Source organism: Microdochium trichocladiopsis (genome assembly GCF_020744255.1).
Source record: "Microdochium trichocladiopsis strain MPI-CAGE-CH-0230 chromosome Unknown B0I36scaffold_2, whole genome shotgun sequence".
NCBI lineage: Eukaryota > Fungi > Ascomycota > Sordariomycetes > Xylariales > Microdochiaceae > Microdochium > Microdochium trichocladiopsis.
The window spans coordinates 3,179,481-3,198,243 of NW_025763545.1; the positions used below are offsets into that span (position 1 = coordinate 3,179,481).

General features: G+C 54.7%; 5 protein-coding genes across 5 annotated transcripts; 2 read left to right on the plus strand and 3 right to left on the minus strand.

The window, feature by feature from the left end:
• Nucleotides 1-174: 174 nt before the first annotated feature.
• Nucleotides 175-2,308, plus strand: B0I36DRAFT_283997 (P-loop containing nucleoside triphosphate hydrolase protein). The gene is made up of 3 exons (XM_046151553.1): nt 175-558; nt 631-1,106; nt 1,175-2,308. Exons 1-3 carry the CDS (start codon nt 262-264, stop codon nt 2,214-2,216), a joined length of 1,815 nt encoding a protein of 604 aa, XP_046017184.1. The 5' UTR covers nt 175-261; the 3' UTR covers nt 2,217-2,308.
• A 138-nt stretch (nt 2,309-2,446) lies between these two features.
• B0I36DRAFT_262842 (mitochondrial-processing peptidase subunit alpha) lies at nt 2,447-4,772 on the plus strand. The gene is made up of 2 exons (XM_046151158.1): nt 2,447-2,732; nt 2,826-4,772. The coding sequence occupies exons 1-2, from the start codon at nt 2,592-2,594 to the stop codon at nt 4,410-4,412; spliced, it is 1,728 nt and encodes a 575-aa protein (XP_046017185.1). The 5' UTR covers nt 2,447-2,591; the 3' UTR covers nt 4,413-4,772.
• A 1,839-nt stretch (nt 4,773-6,611) lies between these two features.
• On the minus strand, nt 6,612-10,674 carry B0I36DRAFT_74864 (glutamate/Leucine/Phenylalanine/Valine dehydrogenase). The gene is made up of 4 exons (XM_046163313.1): nt 10,608-10,674; nt 10,088-10,361; nt 7,085-10,004; nt 6,612-7,030 (listed from the first exon to the last, which is right to left on the minus strand). Exons 2-4 carry the CDS (start codon nt 10,302-10,304, stop codon nt 7,000-7,002), a joined length of 3,168 nt encoding a protein of 1,055 aa, XP_046017186.1. The 5' UTR covers nt 10,305-10,361; nt 10,608-10,674; the 3' UTR covers nt 6,612-6,999.
• A 3,814-nt stretch (nt 10,675-14,488) lies between these two features.
• B0I36DRAFT_428567 (uncharacterized protein) lies at nt 14,489-16,694 on the minus strand (the record flags this gene model as incomplete). Its single annotated transcript, XM_046162461.1, has 5 exons — nt 16,484-16,694; nt 15,898-16,103; nt 15,656-15,726; nt 14,652-14,765; nt 14,489-14,539 (listed from the first exon to the last, which is right to left on the minus strand). The coding sequence occupies exons 1-5, from the start codon at nt 16,600-16,602 to the stop codon at nt 14,489-14,491; spliced, it is 561 nt and encodes a 186-aa protein (XP_046017187.1). The 5' UTR covers nt 16,603-16,694.
• An 860-nt stretch (nt 16,695-17,554) lies between these two features.
• On the minus strand, nt 17,555-18,735 carry B0I36DRAFT_372266 (putative aminopeptidase; the record flags this gene model as incomplete). Its single annotated transcript, XM_046160100.1, has 2 exons — nt 17,555-18,236; nt 18,305-18,735. 2 exons carry the CDS (start codon nt 18,733-18,735, stop codon nt 17,555-17,557), a joined length of 1,113 nt encoding a protein of 370 aa, XP_046017188.1.
• Between the last annotated feature and the right edge of the window lie 28 nt (nt 18,736-18,763).

An 18,763-nucleotide genomic window follows, 5' to 3' on the forward strand; every position in this document is an offset into this window, starting at 1 on the left:
ATGTCTTCAACATGGGCCGATAGTTTAGCGCAGGCAGTTCAGCCCGCAACAGCGACCCCACTCTGCTGCCGGGGTGCTCCACCTGCCGAGCTGTAGGCTCGGATAAGATAACAATTTTTGTTTCTAGGTCAAGGAAGATCGGGGCAGGACTTGAGTGGCCTAGCATGTATACGACAGCAAACGCCATCGTCCCTTGCAATTCTTCCCAACGCATACCGGCAGATAACGAGCAAGCGAACGTGTCGATACCGCTCCGACACAATGAAGAGGAAGCTGAACGAGAACGATCAGCCGACGCCAGTCGCTGCGGCCGTCGAAACTGAGAACCCCGCGAGCACAACTACGCAAGCTGATTTCGCCTTCCCAGACTTCGGTCTTGACTCGAAGTTACTACAATCCGTGGCTCATCAGAAATGGGGCAAGCCAACTCTGGTGCAAAGCAGAGCGATCCCACTCATCATGGATGGGAGCGACGTCCTAGCCAAGGCCAAGACTGGTTCAGGCAAGACTGCCGCTTATTTACTACCCATTTTGCATGCTATTCTCAAGCGCAAACAGGTTCGTTCGCCGTCTCTGAAATCTGCGCGCCAAGTCTAGTATTTGCAAGGCACTAACCACAACGCACCGTAGACTGTCACAAAGCCCTCGACTGCTGCTCTTATCCTTTGTCCGACGCGCGAGCTCGTAGATCAGGTATCCAAGAATATTGCGACGCTCACAGCTTTCTGCACCAAAGAAGTCCAGACTGTCAAACTAGCCGACAAGCAATCAGACACCGTTCAGCGAACACTTCTTTCTGCCTCCCCTGATATCGTGGTGGCTACACCAGCCAGGGCGTGGCAGAACATCAAGTCGAACTCGATGTCCATCGAGAACCTGGACCATCTCGTCCTAGATGAGGCGGATCTAGTCCTTTCGTATGGCTACGACGAGGATCTTCGTAGCGTGGCGGCTGCGCTACCCAAGGGTGTACAAACTGTACTTATGAGCGCGACGCTCACCACCGAAATTGATACTCTCAAGGGACTTTTCTGTCGGAATCCCACGGTACTAGATCTCGAAGAAGCGGATGCTGATGGCGAGGGAATTTCCCAATATGTGGTCAAGTAAGTCGCAATGAACGCTCTGTCTGTCCCCTTGGATTCAACATTCATTGACATGTTTCAAATGGCAGGTGCGCCGAGGACGAAAAATTTCTCCTCATGTACGTTGTCTTCAAGCTGAAGCTCATCACCGGGAAATGCATCATCTTTGTCAGTGATGTCGACCGGTCTTACCGCCTCAAGCTCTTTTTTGAGCAATTTGGAATCAGAAGCTGTGTCCTCAACTCGGAGCTGCCCGTGAACAGCCGGATACACTGTGTCGAGCAGTTCAACAGCAACGTCTATGACATCTTGATCGCGTCTGACGAGAACGAGGTGTTGGGAGACGAAGATACGCAGGGCGTTGGCCCCAGCAACAATCATGACAGTGAGCCCACTTCAAAAGAACAAGCACCCCCCCAGAAGAAGCGGAAGGCCTCACGCCGCGACAAGGAGTATGGAATCAGTCGTGGAATTGATTTCGTGCGGGTTGCTTGCGTGGTCAATTTCGACCTGCCGACCTCGTCGAAATCCTACACGCACAGGATCGGCCGGACCGGCCGCGCGGGTCAGACTGGCATGGCCATCTCGTTCGTGATTCCCAGCGACAAGTTCCGCAAGCACATGCCCACAAGCGTCGAGACGGCAGAGAACGACGAGAAGATATTAGCACGCATTACCAAACAGCAGGCGAAGAAGGGCAAGGAGATCAAAGACTACAGCTTCGATATGAAACAGGTCGAGGCATTTCGCTATCGTATGAATGATGCCTTACGCGCAGTCACCAAGGTTGCTGTGCGAGAAGCCCGCACCCGCGAGATTCGCTCAGAGCTCCTCAAGAGTGAGAAGCTGAAACGTCACTTTGAAGAAAATCCCGCGGAACTGCAACACGTTCGTCACGACGGCGAGCTGAGGTCTGCACGTACCAATCCAGAGTTGAGGCACGTGCCAGATTACCTCCTGCCTAAGGAGGGCAAAAAGGCCATCACTCCCAACGACGTGGGCTATGTACCGTTTAAGAAGGTGCGAGATGGCAAACAAAGGAAGGGCAGATCCTTCAAAGGCAAAGGTCGAAAGATGGGCGGTCGAAAGACTGATCCCCTCAAGTCTTTCAAAGCGAGATCCAAGCGATAAGGCTGGAAAGGAGCCGGCCAACGAGCACACATACATAGCAGATGATTAATTGATATGCGGGTGCAAGAAATAGAAAATTATCTCGACGAGTGTCGTCTTGTGTACCTGCTGTTTATGGCCGTGCCTACGGCGCACCATCGGTGTCGAAGTAGAATTGGCAGCATTCGAGAGCCAGACCCACTCTAAAGTAACTGCCGATCGATAAGAGCCTGCCACTCCGCAATGCGCATGTGCCTTGCAAGCACCACCGACTCATCGCCCGCTGCGACCACGAGGGAAGGACGGGACTGCCGTCGACCAGTTTCCAGACGTCAACGCGCCGCATCTCCCCCAACGAACCCAGGCGACCAGTGCCATTACTTTGAGGCTCCAAGCATGTTCTTGGCGACTTCGTCGCGGAGCCTGGCAGGCCGCCTGACGGCAGCAACCTCGCCGCTTCATCCGGCTCGGCGGCAGTTGCTTGCCAGACTGTCAAGGCGCCCTCTCTCTTCTGCAGTTCAGGTGCCCAAGGGCAAGGTGCGATATGCATTACCCTCTCCCCATACCCACGGTACCAATAATTGGCTAGACTTGAAATGGCTGCTGACGCAATACCACATTGTTCTGCAGGAGCCGACTGAGCTTGACCAAATTACCACTCTCCCCAATGGTGTACGAGTTGCCTCCGAAGCACTGCCTGGATCCTTCTCGGGTGTAGGCGTCTATATTGAAGCTGGATCACGCTTCGAAAATGCGCCGCTGAGTGGTGTCAGCCACATTGTGGACCGGCTGGCCTTCAAGTCGACCACCAACAAGGACGCCGAGTCCATCACAGAGGTCGTCGAATCGCTCGGCGGCAACATCCAATGTGTCTCGTCACGCGAATCCATGATGTACCAGGCAGCCACCTTCAACTCGGCTGTTCCCACAGCCACAGAGGTCCTCGCCGACACGATACGGAACCCCCGCATCACTGACGACGAAGTCGCCCAGGAGCTAGCCACGGCCGAGTACGAAATTACCGAGATCTGGAAGAAGCCTGAGCTCATTCTTCCCGAGCTCGTTCATCTTGCCGCCTTTAAAGACAATACTCTTGGCAACCCCCTGCTCTGTCCGATGGAGCGAATACCAGAGATCAACGCCTCGGTGGTCCGCGCATACCGGGAAGCTTTTTACCGTCCCGAGAGGACCGTTGTCGCCTTCGCTGGCGTCCCTCATGACGAGGCTGTCAGCCTGGCGACACAGTTTTTTGGTGATATGGGAGCTTCCACCGGAAGTCTATCGCGGACAGAGTCAGAATCTTCCCTCGGCTCTCTGTCCCCAGATTCTAGCACGGACTCTAGTCCGTCAGTGAACTCCTCGCCCGCATCCTCGCAATCATCGTCTGGCATTTTCTCAAAATTGCCTTTGTTCAAGAATCTCGCCTCCTCTGCGCCAAAACCAACGACTCTACCGACTGCCGAGGAGATCAACCAGCCGTCCCGCTACACGGGAGGCTTTGTTGCTTTACCCATGCAGCCACCTTCGTTGAATCCCAACATGCCAACCTTCACACATATTCACCTTGCATTCGAAGGCTTGCCTATCTCATCTGATGACATATACGCTCTCGCCACGCTAAATACTCTTCTTGGAGGCGGTGGCTCCTTCTCTGCTGGTGGGCCCGGAAAAGGCATGTATTCTCGCCTCTATACAAATGTCCTTAACCAGCACGCGTGGGTCGAATCCTGCATTGCCTTCAACCACTCATACACAGACTCTGGGCTATTTGGCATATCAGCCATGTGTATCCCGGGCCGCACCCAGAACATGCTCGATGTTATCTGCCAAGAATTGCGCAGCTTGACCTTGGACACGGGGTTCGCGGCCCTCGGGCAGGCGGAAGTCAACCGGGCTAAAAACCAACTCAGGTCGAGTCTGCTCATGAATCTGGAGAGCCGGATGGTTGAGCTGGAGGACTTGGGGCGACAAGTGCAGGTCCATGGACGTAAAATTCCAGTCCTGGAGATGTGCCGCCGCATCGAGGCCTTGACAGTCAGCGATCTACGGAGAGTGGCATCGCAAGTGGTTCGTGGTGAGCTCAAGAACCCTGGCGCGGGTAGTGGTGCGCCAACGATTGTGCTTCAGGAGGCACAGGCTCACAACGTCACATCCAAACAAATGACATGGGAGGAAATCCAGGACAGAGTGTACAGGTGGGGTCTTGGCCGCCGTTGAGGGTTCCCGGAAGCACTAGATGCTCTAGTTGACATTGGCCACCAGAGCCTCCCTTGTGGATTGCGCGCGACCAATGCAGCCGTGCCCCCTCTCCTTGTATTTTTAAGAAACCTGTAACGAGAAGTTCAACTGTATATTGCAACACTAAACAATAAGGATTAGGTATAGACTCAGCGGCTGTAGGGTTTTGTATAGAATGCATCATCTGCGCCAGCATTACCGAAGACATATGCATGTCGGCAGTGTGCTCCAATGTCAACGATTGGCTTCGGAATTGTGACGCTGGGTTGGACGTGCGCGCTGATAGATAGTCTCCGAGATCAAAAGCCCGAACGATATCAAGAGAACAGCATCAAGTCGTTTCATTGGGTCATTTCGTCCGCCCGTGCCTCACCGGTTGTGCCTTCCCGGTCAAGCAAAACGTTGCCCACAGTTACCGAGCAACGAACGACAGCACGACAGCTGTGTGACACAAACTCCGAGGAACGCAGCGCAGGCCCTCGCCAGGTCGTTCGACTCATCCCTCTCACCAGCAACGATGCGACGACGCCTCTGGGGACATGGCAGCACCGAAGACAACTCAGACATCCAAGGATGTGCCCACGGCAGGCGAGGTGCCGGCTGCCAGTACCATCACGTTGTCGCCGCAGCTGACACCATTCAACCCGTCACTGCCGTGCACGCTCTCCATTCACTGCCCATTCATTAGCAACAATGCCTACTCTTCGAAGGCGCAACTCTCCAGCCACCCACTGTCGGGTCATCTCTGCCAGGCCTTCTATACCACCCCTGGCAATCCCTCAGACCTCATCCGACACGTCGAGGCTTGCGTGCCCAGTGGTTGTCGTCAGCTATACGGCGATGATGCCTTCAACCTCAATGGCTTTATGCCTGGCATGCGCGACACTACTCTGCCAGTCATGACATACCCCGGCAATGCCTGCAGAAAAGGTTGGACGTCAGCTTGTTCTCACACCGTCACCCAAGATACGTCTGCATTGGTACAGGTCTGGTGCTGCCCAGGTGGCGGCTGGGACTGTCAAACTGCCGTTCCGAACATTCGAGGCGGAAGTCGGGAACACAGGCTGTGCCGCAGTATCATGACAGAAGCTACCGAAGTCTGGATGTCGTTCGATCCTCCTGAGACCAATGCGGTTCGGGATCACGATCTCTACACTTGGCACCGTCCAGTCTCCGCGGAGCCACAGAACCTGTATGCCGCACGCGTCTACCACTTCACGTTGCCTCTCGAGATCAGCACTTCGAAGAGCGCTGACCTGCAGATGGCGGCAACAGCCAGTGCTATTTCTGAGCACATCTCTCCGAGCAACGACAACCACAATTCTACAGCTTCGGCAAGTCCTACTACTCCCTTAACGAAGGGAGAGATCTCAGGGATCGCCGTTGGTGCGGCAGCCCTCTTTCTTCTGTTCTCGTTAGCAGGACTCTACGTATGTCTTCGCCACCACCATTGCCGAAAGCAATCAAAATGTGGCGAAGCGGCACTGAGTCTCCCCATATCTGGCGGCTTGCTACCTGATACAGCAAAGAACGACCTGTCATCGGGCTCGATCTTTGGTGCATTTCCCAAAGCAGAGCTGGAAGCAAACGTGCCCTCAATGCATGCTGTTTCCTGCGAGGGTCATGCTAGGACCACCACTGTTGAAACAGACTCTAACGCTTTTGCCCGAGAGCATCAAAGCGTCCCTGCTCACGAAGTCCTCACTTCAATGCGTACGCCAGTGAGCCTCGGGGCTTCCGGCTTTTCCCAACCGCAGAGCTCGGGAATGGCATCCAGGGTGGATTTCCACGAATTACAAGGCTGAAAGCTGTTGCGTGAGAGGCCCATAAGTAGAAAGGTTACCGAGGACGACAGAGCACTACCTGTAACCAGATGTCAGTAATTGCTGCAACATCGCCCACCATGGCCAATATCTCAGCAATCCTTAGGGCTATTTGTCTCGTGCAATCAGAGTTGTTAGCCGTGAGAGAAAATCAGACATTGTGCCATAACGGGCGGGTATCTCGCGAGGCACTGTGCCCCTGATAGCAGTACTACGCGTGTGTGTCAGACCGTGGCAGAAGCAGGCCAGAACACTGTGTTCACTGGTTTCCCGAAGTATCCAAATCTTGCCCACCATGGTGCGCATGCTACCCAGTGCCTACCACGGTGTTGGGTTACCCTTTAAGCCGAAACAGTTGGCTGTTGAATAGTCAATTCTGTCTATTGTACATCACAAGCAAATTTCGGGCTTCTATGTTATGGACAATGCAATCATGTATCAAACGAAGTACTGAGTATTCAGCAACGGGCACACTAGGTGGTATCAAAGATCTTCAACGCATGGATCTCATCGGATTGTTGAGTATATTTCCGTGTCTATTAATCCATCGCCACCATACCTTGTGCGTGTAAATTCTCGCCTATGGTGTCGAGTATTGTTGAAATCGATTGGATCCTCATCTCCTTCGTGAACGCCATTGCAATGCTGAAACCATGATATGATCATATAACTTTTTGCCTTGTTGCCAATCACCTTTTGACAAGGTCTGGTACGGAATTCGTCGCGAGTTGAACAATGAGCTCTCAGTTGTGCTTGGACATTCTCTTGGACAGGCTAAGCAGCAAAGTCAGTAAGGTGAAACTTCAAAGACGTTCGATAGTTACTCACAAGTCGTAGAAAGCAAATTGACTCGGGCTACTGCCGTATTGGTAGACAAAGCGCGAAGCGAGGTAGCTGCCGAAGATGGCGCGAAGGTAGGCATCGGGGACGCGTTTGATAATGGTTTCGAGACCAATCTTGTCCAGCAGCAGCTTCGGCAAGGCATCTCTGAGGACATCAAGCCGGATCTTCTCGTCCTTCCACAGATCAGAGTGTTGCAGCTCCTCATCGAGCGTGGTGATCGCATTGGAAAGTTTGTCAGACAAGACTGAACGGGGCTTGCCCGTCTCTTCCGCCTCGCGCCAGATAGCCTCGAACTCCAGGCGCGCATTGTCGCAGATCTTGGCCTGAACTTCACGCACGTAGGCCTGGTAGAATTCCGGGGCCTGACCATGAGCATCGTGGCACATGTGCTCAACGAAGCCAGCGTCATCGAAGCTCAGAGATGCGAGGACCTCAAGAGACGACGACGTGACACCACCCTTGTTGGCCGAGGCATCTTTGTACAGGATACAGCCCGCCTCCTCGAGTCTCAGCTTGGCATCCTGCGTGATGAACAAATTGGCACCCTCGACGATGTAAGGAATAGTGGATTTGCCGTCCTTGATGAGTCTGCCGACCGAGACAAGATCAATCGACTCGGGACGGCCACCACAGGGAACAAACGAATCTGTCAGGCCGGTGTCTCGAAGGTGGTACGTGTTGCGGAATGATGTACCATTCGCAATCACCTCGCCGCTGGGCAGTGTGATGTTACTATCATCGCACAGCACCCTGAATCCGTCCTTGGAGAGCTTCGAGACGTCGAAATGGACAATCATGGCACGGGCCTTTGCGAGGCGACGCAGCTCGTTGATGTCAATCCCATTTGGATCAACCAGCACGCCTGAGCCGTCGACGACAGAGGTATACTTCTCGTTGCTGAGAAGAATCTCGTTACTGCCAAGGTCGCCGTCGGGACCGCCAGTCTGCATCTTCTTGACGGTTGAAGGGTCGAGCTCGAGTTTTCTGTAAATACCCTTAACGTATTCGCGCACAGACAATGTAGTCATGCCGTACGTGTCGTGCGGGATACCTCCGAGCTTGGGAGACTTGCCCGTGAAGAATGACTTCCACCACGGAGCTCCACGAGATCGTGCGTGCATGGTTGCCCAATTGACCAGGTCGGCCGTGTTCTCGTCAGGGCCCATGAACAAGATCTCTTCCTTGCGGTACAAGTCAACGATGGGATTCTTGATACCTGGGCTCTGACCTGGAAGCAAGAGGTCCATGATGCTGTCAATGTACTTCTCGAAGGCCTCCTGGGCCTTGTCTTGCTGCTTGGCATCAAGCAGGATGACTCCCTTCGAACCGCCCTCGGGAATATCTTTGTTCTTGCGCTGTTGTGTGCTTGCAAGACCATAGTTCTCGTCGAACAAATTCCTAGCATTGATCGAGTAGGCTTCCTTGCTGCGGGACTTTACGATGCGAATGCCACCGCGGGCCACGTCCTTGAAGCGAAGATGAAAGCCGCGAGACTCGGCGCTGATGACAAGGAACATGCCGTAAAGAGGCGTGGGGTACTCGAACTCGGGCAGGAAAGATGGGTCGAGTCGGAAGCTGAGGGCCATCTTGGTGGGTGTAAAGTAATTTGTCTTCAATACAGCGTTGTTGAAGATGCGGAAAGCCGTCATGACCATCTCTTCGTGCTCATTGGATACTTCGCGGGTGATACGTTCCTTCAACCTGGCGTCCGACAGAACCTCCAACGACGGAGGGGTGGCGATTCCGTTCTGGTCCAGACCAGGGGTGACACTGAGATGGACGCTGGCGAAGGAAGCATACAACGCACGCACGAGAGCTGGATAGTTCTCAATGATTTCGAGGATGTAGTCCGGAGTGAAGGTCTCGGTGCGGAGCCGGCGCTTCAGCTTTGAGAGAATTTCGGCGTGGGCATTCTTCTTAGGATCCAGCGCTTGGTATAAAGAAGCATACTCCGAGCCGAGGCGGTTCAGGAAGTGCTGCACAAAGACCCAGACACAGTGTCCGTAGATGGTCTCCTGCAGGCTCAGCTGACCAGAGGCGAAGAGGGAATGGAGCTTGTTCTGTGGAATACAGTACAAGAGAGAAATCTCCTTCGTTATCTGATAGATGGATTGATCGATGGGCATGATGTCCGTGTTGAGATTGGTAGCAGGTTTGAGGTAGATACTCATTACTGTGATGCCATTGGAGAACTGTTCGACATATTTTCTCGTGCTGGTCACTCCGTAGTAGTGGTAGAGATCACTAAGCGCGCTGAATAGGCCACGTGCGGTGCGTGCCTTGAAGGCTACAACGAGGCGCTTCTCCTGCAAGCCCTCCATGTCGAAGACCTCAATGACAGGACCGAACCTGCTGACGGCAACTTTGATGATGTCTTGGTAAATCTCCTTGGTGTTCTTTGTCGCCTTGGTCAAGAAAGTACGGTCGCTGATGAGGTGGAGGCGTGTCTCGTTGGGGTCAGGATTGGGATCGACAAATTGGCACTGGTAGACGAAATAGCATCGCAACGATGAGCCTTGAGAGCTGGCATCACCAGCCAAGTTGGACGGGGACCGAAAGGTTTCGACTCGGAACCGCTTCTCTGGGTCAGTGTGGTCCAGGTACTTGTCTTCGAGCCGATTCTCGTATCTGGGCCCCCGGAGATTGGAGACGCCGGGCACGCTCGTGTCGATGTAGATGGCATGGTCGGTAGCTTCCATGTCAAGGCGGATGTCCTCGCGCTTGTCGACGCGTGCATACGCAGCAATCTTTGCAGCATAGGTCGAGGTAATGTGGGTGGCGATGACTTCGGCCTGCTCCATCTGGAAGTAGACATCGTCGATCCCGAGCTCGTTGTAGAACCACGAGACTTGTTGCTCAAGGTGGGATTCTGGGATCCATCCTTGCGATTGAATTATCTCCTTGACTGCAAGGCTCCCAGTCAGTTGTGGGCACTCAAGGAGCGGTGGCACGCAATGGCCCAACATGAATGGCGAAATTAGTTCTTACCTTTCTGGATCTGCTGAGGGCGGTCTTTGAACTCGGGAGCGACGTAGCCGACAGTTGCGGAGCGAAGGACCTTATGACCATTATGGCTCAAATTGCTGTTGCTGCCGAGAGGCACGGAGAAGTGCGTGGGCTGTGGAGAGGGATGGCGGGAGACCTCGTCGTCCTGGATCTTGTTGAGCAGCTTGTTGGCTACTGCGGTTCCGTTGGTTTCGGCCATGGTGAAGGGCGCCTAGAGGCGAGTGTGCACGAAGGTCGTCAAAATGCTGAGAGCGGCCTGAGCGGATGGAGTAATGCAGAGGTCAGCAAAAGGCAACAATTTCAGGACTTGCAAACGAGGCACCATTATCGCATTGCACAAGTTGCCCCAGCGCACGTTATCGTGGTTCTTTGGCCCACGCCATGGGGCCACTCAACAGGGTCGCAGCGCACCGCATTGGCTGCCCATGACGCAGCCAGCAGCCCACATGGCGCAGATCATGGGCCTGACGGGGGGGGGGGGGGGCAAAACTGTTGTACTCACCGACAATAACGAGTAGCCTCTGGTCTATGTTGCAGATCAGAGACAGACGAGATGTAAGAAATACAGGCTGAAGTGCAAGCGCACAGACTCTAGATATAGAATGGAGAAGACTGAGAAAGCTTGGGCTGCTGTTGGGGCTGAGGAAAGTTGCAGGAGCGAGCTGACCAGTGGGATGGCTGTGCTGGGAGCTCTTAGAGAGGTTTTGAGTTCAGGGCTGAAGAAGCCAGCCTCAAAGATGGCAAAAGTAGGTGGAAGGAAGCAAATATTAAATGCCCAAGTATCGTGAGAGCTGAGGTGACACTTGGTGCTCGAGGGCAGTTTATGAGCGAGATGGACCAGGCGCAAATCGCTTGAGGGTATGGATGACTGTCACAGACGGGCCAGCCAGCTTTTGGGTGGCCGAGCCCCCGGCTTTATACTTGGGCCAGAAACGAGGGCCAGCGGGTGGTTGAGCAAACATGGAAACGGGGCTCCAGCAGGACGCTGAGAAAAGGGACGTACCTCGTCTCACGGTCCAGGGGGAAAAAATGGCTGATCACGATGCCCGTGTGGAGGATGCACGTCAACCACACGAAGTGGAAGCGGCGTGGCCGGGCTCGTAATTGGCTCTGAGCGGGCGGTGCCTGGCGGGCCGGTCGGTCGTCGCTCGTACTCCACCACCCCATTCCGGCACGGCGCCTGGATGGATGGGCGGAGAACTAGGGTGCACAAGGTACCTTGGACGCGATTGCATCAACTTTCAACGCTGAGCACGCAACTCCTCCGGAATGCAGCGCAGCAGCAGCTTCTCCTGGCCGACCAAAGGAAGTTTGGAGCGGCTTCGATGTGTGAGGCCAGCCACGGGACGCTCAGGCTCGGTGTAGTCCATGCAGTCCTGGCAGGATCTCATCGTAAATTGAAGCATGGACAATGGAATCTCTGGTGATGGGAGTTGGGCTCTCGGCTACCGCAGGCAAGAGCCACCACCGCCATGCTCTCTACACAGGGATAAATGGCTCGTGAGGCACACGGCGCACTGTGCTGGGCCCCTCCCCCAGACTTGACCCTGTGCCCAAGGTACGTGTTCCCAAGCACGATTTTGCTGGCAGCGCTATTACGAGATACTCGACATCGCACGCCTTACCTCTCGCCCTCCCCTTGCTCAGCCCCGATTGGAGACCGGCAGTGAAAGCGCAATCCCCACGGCGCGATGTCGATGCATCGTCGCCAAGTGCCCCTGGGCCTCTCATACCCTGCGTGCCTGACTTACCGCCTCTTCGGTCTCGCCTTCCGGTTGCAGCAGCTCACCGTCCTCGCCTGCAAGAGTATGGCTGTCTCTTAGGGGCCACGACACATCACGAGGCCCAAAGCACTGGCGGCGGCTCATCTCACGACAAATTCGAGCGCACCGCGTGACAGGCGCTACGGCCGCCTCTGGCATGGGCCGGGGCAGCCGGCCACGCGTGTGGTCCACCTTGCCCCGCGACGCCTCAGTTCCGGGCACTCATCCGCCAGCAGAGATTTCAGCCCTGTGTTTCCATTACCCCCAGATTACATGAAAGACGACGGGGTTTCAAAAACCTGGGGAGCCAGGCGTCTCATTGCTGCCACGTGAGCCGCTTTAGGTCTCTCTGGGCTCCTCGCTGCCGGCAGCGATGACTAACAGCATGCAACCCGACTGGCTTCAGCCCTGGCCGACTCTGCTGCTCACCGTCATCACGCCATTGACTCGAAACGCATCGGGCCCGGAGTCGAGCTGCAGCCTGGGCGGCTCGGTCAAGATTTCGGACAGCCCATCATCGTCTGGGAGATGACCTTGTTCATATCATTGCCTCGAATAATCGTTCGCGGGAACTCCTCTCTTCCAGCATGCCTCCGTCTGGCTACACAATTGGCCAGTTTGTGGCGCCAACATCCCAATCAGGTAGTATTGTCTCATAGTGGCTCTTGCGATGTTCTGGCCAGCCAGCGTCAGACAAGGCAAAGCGGCTGAAGGATGGCCAGTTGGCTGCGCTCTGGTGTGGCTAGCCGTCAGGGGTGAACTGGCGCAGCAGCATGCGCAACCCCAGATTCAGTCTAATGGTGGTGGCAGCTGCCCGCAGATCTCTGTTTGGGGAAAAACCTTGACATGCCCCAGTCGCCGTCACTCATCCGCCTACGCACATCAAGGAGCCGCGATTTGGCACGCTTGACCAGCTTCTGCAGTTCCTCGTAGACTCCAAAGACAGTCAGTCCGATGTCGGGAGAGATGACAGTGACAAGCAGCATGTCTCAGTCAGGCATCAAGGCAGAGGAGCTCTCAATATTCAATTGCCAGTGTGGCCCTATCTCAAGACTGCTGCGTGCGCCGTCCCGGTTCCGTCGTCGCGAACAAAACGGAGGCTAGCCCCGTCTCATTCCTGATTAGTGCCACTGGCACACAAGCTTCTATTTTGAATTGGGCGCTCTGCCGTGAGTAGGCGCTCGGTGGGGAACAGTCCGGATCCTATGGGGGCACGGTACAAGTCACAGAAGGAAAATTCTGCTCCATGGGCCTTCTAGGGGGGGTGGGGTGGAGAGGGCGTAGGCAGCGTAAACGCAATTCTCCACACTGAAGCACCGCCACTTCGAATTGTCCTCGAGGTCGGAGTTACACTAACGGAGGCGTGCAACAGCGTCGTGTGCCCCTAACAGGCAGGTCCAACATGATGAGTGTAGCCACTGTGCATGGTTGTGAGGAATGCTACTCGTTGGCGTTCTCTGTCTGCAGTCTGTGCCACGGTTGTCTGCGCCACGACAGCACCAAACACTCCTTCTCCGCAGTGTTAGCTGGTGCTATGGGACAATTCACATTCCAGGTGAGGCACAGAGCAATAGATGCTGCGCCCGGGAAAAGCATGAGAGCACTCCCGCCCGCCACTTGTGACCATGAATGGATGCGCCAGCCAAAACCCTGGGCAGATGGTGACAGATCATCAGAGCATTCCTCGTCATCTCCAACATAGACAAGTATGTAGCTGGATCTGCGGAGATCCACTGCAGAGGAGTCGTGGCCAGCTTGGCCACGGCTGGGCTATCACGTAACGGCAAATGCATCACCATGCAACCAAACGTAATGTGTGGCCATCATGACACACTTGCTCGCGATTCATTCCACAGGGATTGTGAAAAATCTTCATCCTGGGCGCACCTCGCCAACTCATTTTGTGTCACAGTTTCGAGTCTTCGTGTGTCTTGCAGTCTGCGAAATCGTCTTGCCAGGCCGACTGATCCGCGCATGAATGACACAGCTCCAATTCGCGGTTGGGGAAGCAAGTCGGGGTAAGCCGGGATATCTGTGTGCCTCCACAGTCAGGCTGGGATTGCGCAATTGGGGAAACTTGGGGATCAGTGCGGGGTCGAACATCCACCTTTGCATGTCCCAGCACTTGTTCTGGGTACACCTCAGTTGAGCGCTGGTGTTGCGAAGAAAACTCCAGCTAGGTGCTCATCAACGAAGCAGAAAGGTCGAGAGCACCGGCCACTTTTGTATCTGCTCAGACTCACGTAGTCAAGCCCGACGATGAACGATGTCGTGGCGGCTGAACGCTCATCCAGTTGTCCTTCATGACGGACGCAGGACCTTGAAATGGCAGAGTGTAATTCTCTTCGTACTTTGCTCTGCTGGTGCAAAGCTCGTCATCTTGCCGACATCCATCTATGCTCCACGAATGTTGTTCTGCCTAGGTAGGTGCAGGGTTTCTTGACACCAGTCCGAAAACTTGTTTGCATTTTCCCTTTCGCGTTCACGTCCTTGGGTTTGATCGGGTTGATCAAAGGTAGAGCCCAGACCAATCGCACGCGCATCGATCGGATATTTCATTGCATCAAGCGCCGCAAGGCCGGGATCCCTGTTGTGCTGCTCCTCACAAGGGATTGCCAGATCAGCCAATTCTGCCGAGCTTTCCAAATGCCGCGATACCTTCCACGGGACACTACAAAAAGCTATTGTATCACACACGGTCGAGATCAAGTGCGCCTTCTGATGTGAACCGGGTTTTCCGTCCAGCACAAGCTTACATACCGGACATCACGGACGGATTTTACCATGATTGGACTTGTGCGCGGGCCGGGAGTCCAGCTGCCGTCGCGCGTGACGACAGTTGCTGGAACCATCCAGCCGTAACACACGGCATTGTCCCAGCGCTCCGTTATGCCAGCCTGTTCTTGTAGCCCATGTAAGTGACAGTGCTCGGCGGCTGGACAATGCCCTAGGTAGAGAAGATAGAAGTGTCCAGCTTTTGATACTAGTTGCGATAGATAGGTGGTCTGTTCCCCTCTACCGGCGGATCACCGCTTGAAGCCATGGACGAGATGACATATGTCTGCAAGACCGAGGAGGCTCCGGTACTTCGGGGTCCCACGCCATCCTGACGCCCATCGAGGTACCCGAGTGGAGACGCGTAAATGTCCTTCTCGAACCGCGATTGTAAGTATCTCCGCCGATCACCAGTACTGTGGCTGCAGTGAGCTTCTGGTGAATTTCGACGTACACACCGCAGAGTCTGATACTGTTGGCTCTAATCCCCGGATATTATCCACAAATTACGTACTGAAACCTTCTCGGTCTCGCAGGCATAAATATATTAACCTGTCATGGCCCTGGTGCGATTCCATTTTCCGGTGGGCGAACGCATTGCGCAGCGTGCCCTACGATCGAGGTGCAATCCAGTCTGGTTGTAATGGCACCACGCAGCGGCGAGTCTTCAGCACGTCGCCGACTTGCCACACCAAGCAACATTACTGGAAGAAGAGTGACATGATCAGCGATGAGGTCTGAGCACGAGCACCAGTATGGAGCAACATGAACCGTGATACGACGAGCAAAGGAGCACGTGTCTCGCCAGGTAGAGAGCGGCTTAAGAGCCTCGCCTGAGCAGAATCGCGAGAACTCCACGCCACAGCTGTTTCAAAAAATCTCGAAAATGGTATTTCCAGACAAGGTCGACCGCTCTCTGTGTCGCGGATGATGTTCCGTTGAGGCGTGGCAAACGTTCCCGGGACGACACATTAGCAGTAAGCATGTTTCGGCCTCGTCGCCTCACGCTTACGTTTCCAAGGGCAGTATGGAAGCTCAGCGAGTCCTGAGGAATTCTATCGCCCGTCGACTGAACCCGACTGTCTGTTAAGGCAGTCCTATAAGGCCAGCTAAAACCCACAATGCAGTGTGGCAATGAATGTCAAGGCGAGGCATGGAATTCGTTGTAAGTCAGATGCATGATTGATTATAGAGCTCTGCCATAGCAGGTCTGATCTTGTTTGTCTTGTACTATCCTCACGACGAAGGACAAACCTGATGAGGTTCGACTAGTAAGTGGTGATGCGTCTTCGCACTTGGCACGCAAAGCAAACCGAACATGTTTATGGCGGCCAGACAGGTCGGCCGTTGCTCCATGGCCATTCAAGAACCACGCCACGGCCACATATATCAACTCGATGTCCTCTGCACTGCAAGGTGGTGTGATGCTTTGATACCCTTGGCGGATATTGTGCTTGGGGCTGGTTTAGAGCGACAGGCGGAGGCTCCGCCACACATGATGTCGTTCTTAAATTGGCGTCTTTACAAGGTGTGCTGGCAGAAGCCCCACTCCACTGGCTGTCTCTGGGCTGCCATTACGTCACACAGGGCTGGGCCCACGACATCGGGCGGCGTTGACGCGATGACTGTCAAGAACTTGGACAAGCAGGCGTGTGGGCGGCTTGGCATTCGTACAACAAAGCTTGGTCTTGCATCAGCCGTCACACTGGCTGAATCACCAGCGCAAGACCCTGGGATCGAGGATCGGCTCAGAGGCCGCCGTGTCCATCGCCAGGCACCACACCCCTCCCTGTCTACCTTATAATCTGGGGCCTGAACGTCTCCCACCCTCGTTACTTACTCCTCAACCCTCCACCACCGATAAACATCATCATCAACAACATCGTCATCAATTCCCACTAGACAGCGACCAAGCCCAATCACTTGTATGTAGCCCTCAAAGTCCAGCTCCTGCCACATGGCATTCACTCTTACTTACATCGCGCTGCAGTCAGACCAACTACTCACTCTTCCTCGCGATCTTTCACCATGCCGTTCACATATCATAAGGGTGTTGGTGGTCGCCACTTCGGCACCAGCGTTTCCGCCAACCGCCATGGTGTTCACAGAGGACCCTGGCGCTTCAGCTTTGGCAAATTCAACTGCTTCAGATAAAGAGGCACGATTCGTATACCACGGCAACGCCCCGAGGCAAAAGGCGCGATTGACTGTACGCTGCCGGGAGCCCGTCGTTTCCCTTCGCTCATTAGAAAACCCGGGCAGATTCATGCTCCGCAATTCCTCGACTTTCTGTCACCTTGCTGAGGTCCTTCAATCCTTCAATCAGGGGTCGACCGTTCTTTGAACGAGAACGATTTCCGGCCATTTGATAGGCAACCATAAGCGCACTTATCCGCCTATGTCTTGTTCATGGACCGTTTCCGTACGCAGCTGAGCAGTACTTCGTGGCATCCGACAAAGGTTCCTGTGACCGGCCCGGCCCTTTTTCATTTTTCATTTTTTGTTTCCTCTCTTTCTCTCTCTTGGTCTGCCGCGACCTGGGGGGGCTGGGCGAGTGCGAATCCGTGATCCTTTCCAATAGCAACAATTGAATCAATGCCCACTAATGAAAAACTCGACTCCCCATGATATAATGCAACAGGATATGTCTAATCTACACCATACTGAAGAGCTGCCATCCGGGTTGGAAGTGGTAAGTCGCATTCGTGATGCAACGATGGCTATAATGCCAAAGTGTTGCGCCTTAGATAATACGAATACGGCCACAGTCGCTGGTTGGATAGTGCCAACATCAGATGTTGTGGCGTAACCGGACCCATGCGAGCATTCCACCATCCCATCTCAAATGTAATCAAATTGACTAAGACCGCCAGTTTGACAAGCGCCACAGGACTGGAGGTCGCTTTTGAGGCTATTTCGAGGCAAGCAAATGGTCCTTGCCTTCCCTCCGCAGTGTGGACTGGAGGGTCTCGAGCACAAGACTGTGGAGGTGCGCAGGAGCTGCTACAAATCCGTGGTTGGCAGTCATTTTGCGGCCGACGGTCAGGTCAATCGGAACGCCATCGATGTCTGTGATTTTACCGCCGAGCTCTTCAAAGAGCATCATGGCGCCAGCATGATCCCAGACCTTGCCGTGGCGGTCGCGGCGCTTGTAGACCCAGACTGTGACATTGGCAAGACCGAGTGCGAGAGTCACCCAACGAGGAACCCAGCCGAGTAGATCGCACCCTGGCAAGGGGACATTGAGATCCTCCATTACTGCTCTGTGGATGTCCTCGACGCCTGAATCGAGTAGGTTAAAGCACGAGACAGACCGAAGAGTGTTCCTGGTGGCAGTAGCGGCATGTGCATCCAGCTTCCGGCTGGAGGGATGCATATCAACTTGACCATCAGAGTCGCGTGCGAGAAGAGGAGCAATATACACGCCATTGCCCCTTGTTCCGTAGATGAGCAAGCCTTGGCCCGTCGGATCGATGGTGGCGTTGTGGACAGGCTCCTGGCTGGAAGCTGGCAAAGTTGGGCAACCGATGACACTCAGGACTTGCTGACCATCGACCAGGAGAGCCACATTGATCGCATAGGCCTCGCCGCGACTGTTTGTTGAAGGCAGTTAGCACCTTGAAGGGCACCTCCAGAAGCGGGTGAAACAGCGACCACATACACAAAAGTTTGAGTGCCGTCAATCGGGTCGAAAATCCACACACGGCCAGACCCAGGACCCCCCGGAGCGCCATGGCCGCACATGTCAATGAGCTCACACATGTGCTCCGGATTCCGTGGTAACGTCACAGCGTTTGAAGACGGCTGGGTCGAGGCATGGCTAAGAAGCTCCCACACACGGTTGAGCAGTGTGGAGTTACCACGCAGATCGTCGGCCGACTCCTCACCGACGAAATGATCAGTAGGAAAGCGGGCGTGGATCGAGGCGCAGAGCAGACCCTGGATGGCGAAGTCGGCGACAGTGACAGGGCTCAGGTCGTCCTTGGCCAAAACACCTTTATCGTCACTGCGTAGGAGCGACTGGCTGAGTCCAGCGGCGGCGCGTACGACGGTCTGGACCAGCTCCAGTTCATCGCGAAACAGCCCACTCATGGTGATGGAGGATGCGGTCATGTGCAGA

What these genes read in the sequence shown, in the direction of transcription:
- B0I36DRAFT_283997 (XM_046151553.1), top strand. Translation starts at nt 262, where the DNA reads ATGAAGAGGAAGCTGAACGAGAACGATCAGCCGACGCCAGTCGCTGCG. An exon ending in CTATTCTCAAGCGCAAACAG is followed by an intron (nt 559 to 630) that starts GTTCGTTCGCCG and finishes AACGCACCGTAG; the next exon opens with ACTGTCACAAAGCCCTCGAC. An exon ending in ATTTCCCAATATGTGGTCAA is followed by an intron (nt 1,107 to 1,174) that starts GTAAGTCGCAAT and finishes TTCAAATGGCAG; the next exon opens with GTGCGCCGAGGACGAAAAAT.
- B0I36DRAFT_262842 (XM_046151158.1), top strand. Translation starts at nt 2,592, where the DNA reads ATGTTCTTGGCGACTTCGTCGCGGAGCCTGGCAGGCCGCCTGACGGCA. An exon ending in TTCAGGTGCCCAAGGGCAAG is followed by an intron (nt 2,733 to 2,825) that starts GTGCGATATGCA and finishes ATTGTTCTGCAG; the next exon opens with GAGCCGACTGAGCTTGACCA.
- B0I36DRAFT_74864 (XM_046163313.1), bottom strand. Translation starts at nt 10,304, where the DNA reads ATGGCCGAAACCAACGGAACCGCAGTAGCCAACAAGCTGCTCAACAAG. An exon ending in CCCTCAGCAGATCCAGAAAG is followed by an intron (nt 10,005 to 10,087) that starts GTAAGAACTAAT and finishes GGAGCCTTGCAG; the next exon opens with TCAAGGAGATAATTCAATCG. An exon ending in CAATTTGCTTTCTACGACTT is followed by an intron (nt 7,031 to 7,084) that starts GTGAGTAACTAT and finishes TTTGCTGCTTAG; the next exon opens with CCTGTCCAAGAGAATGTCCA.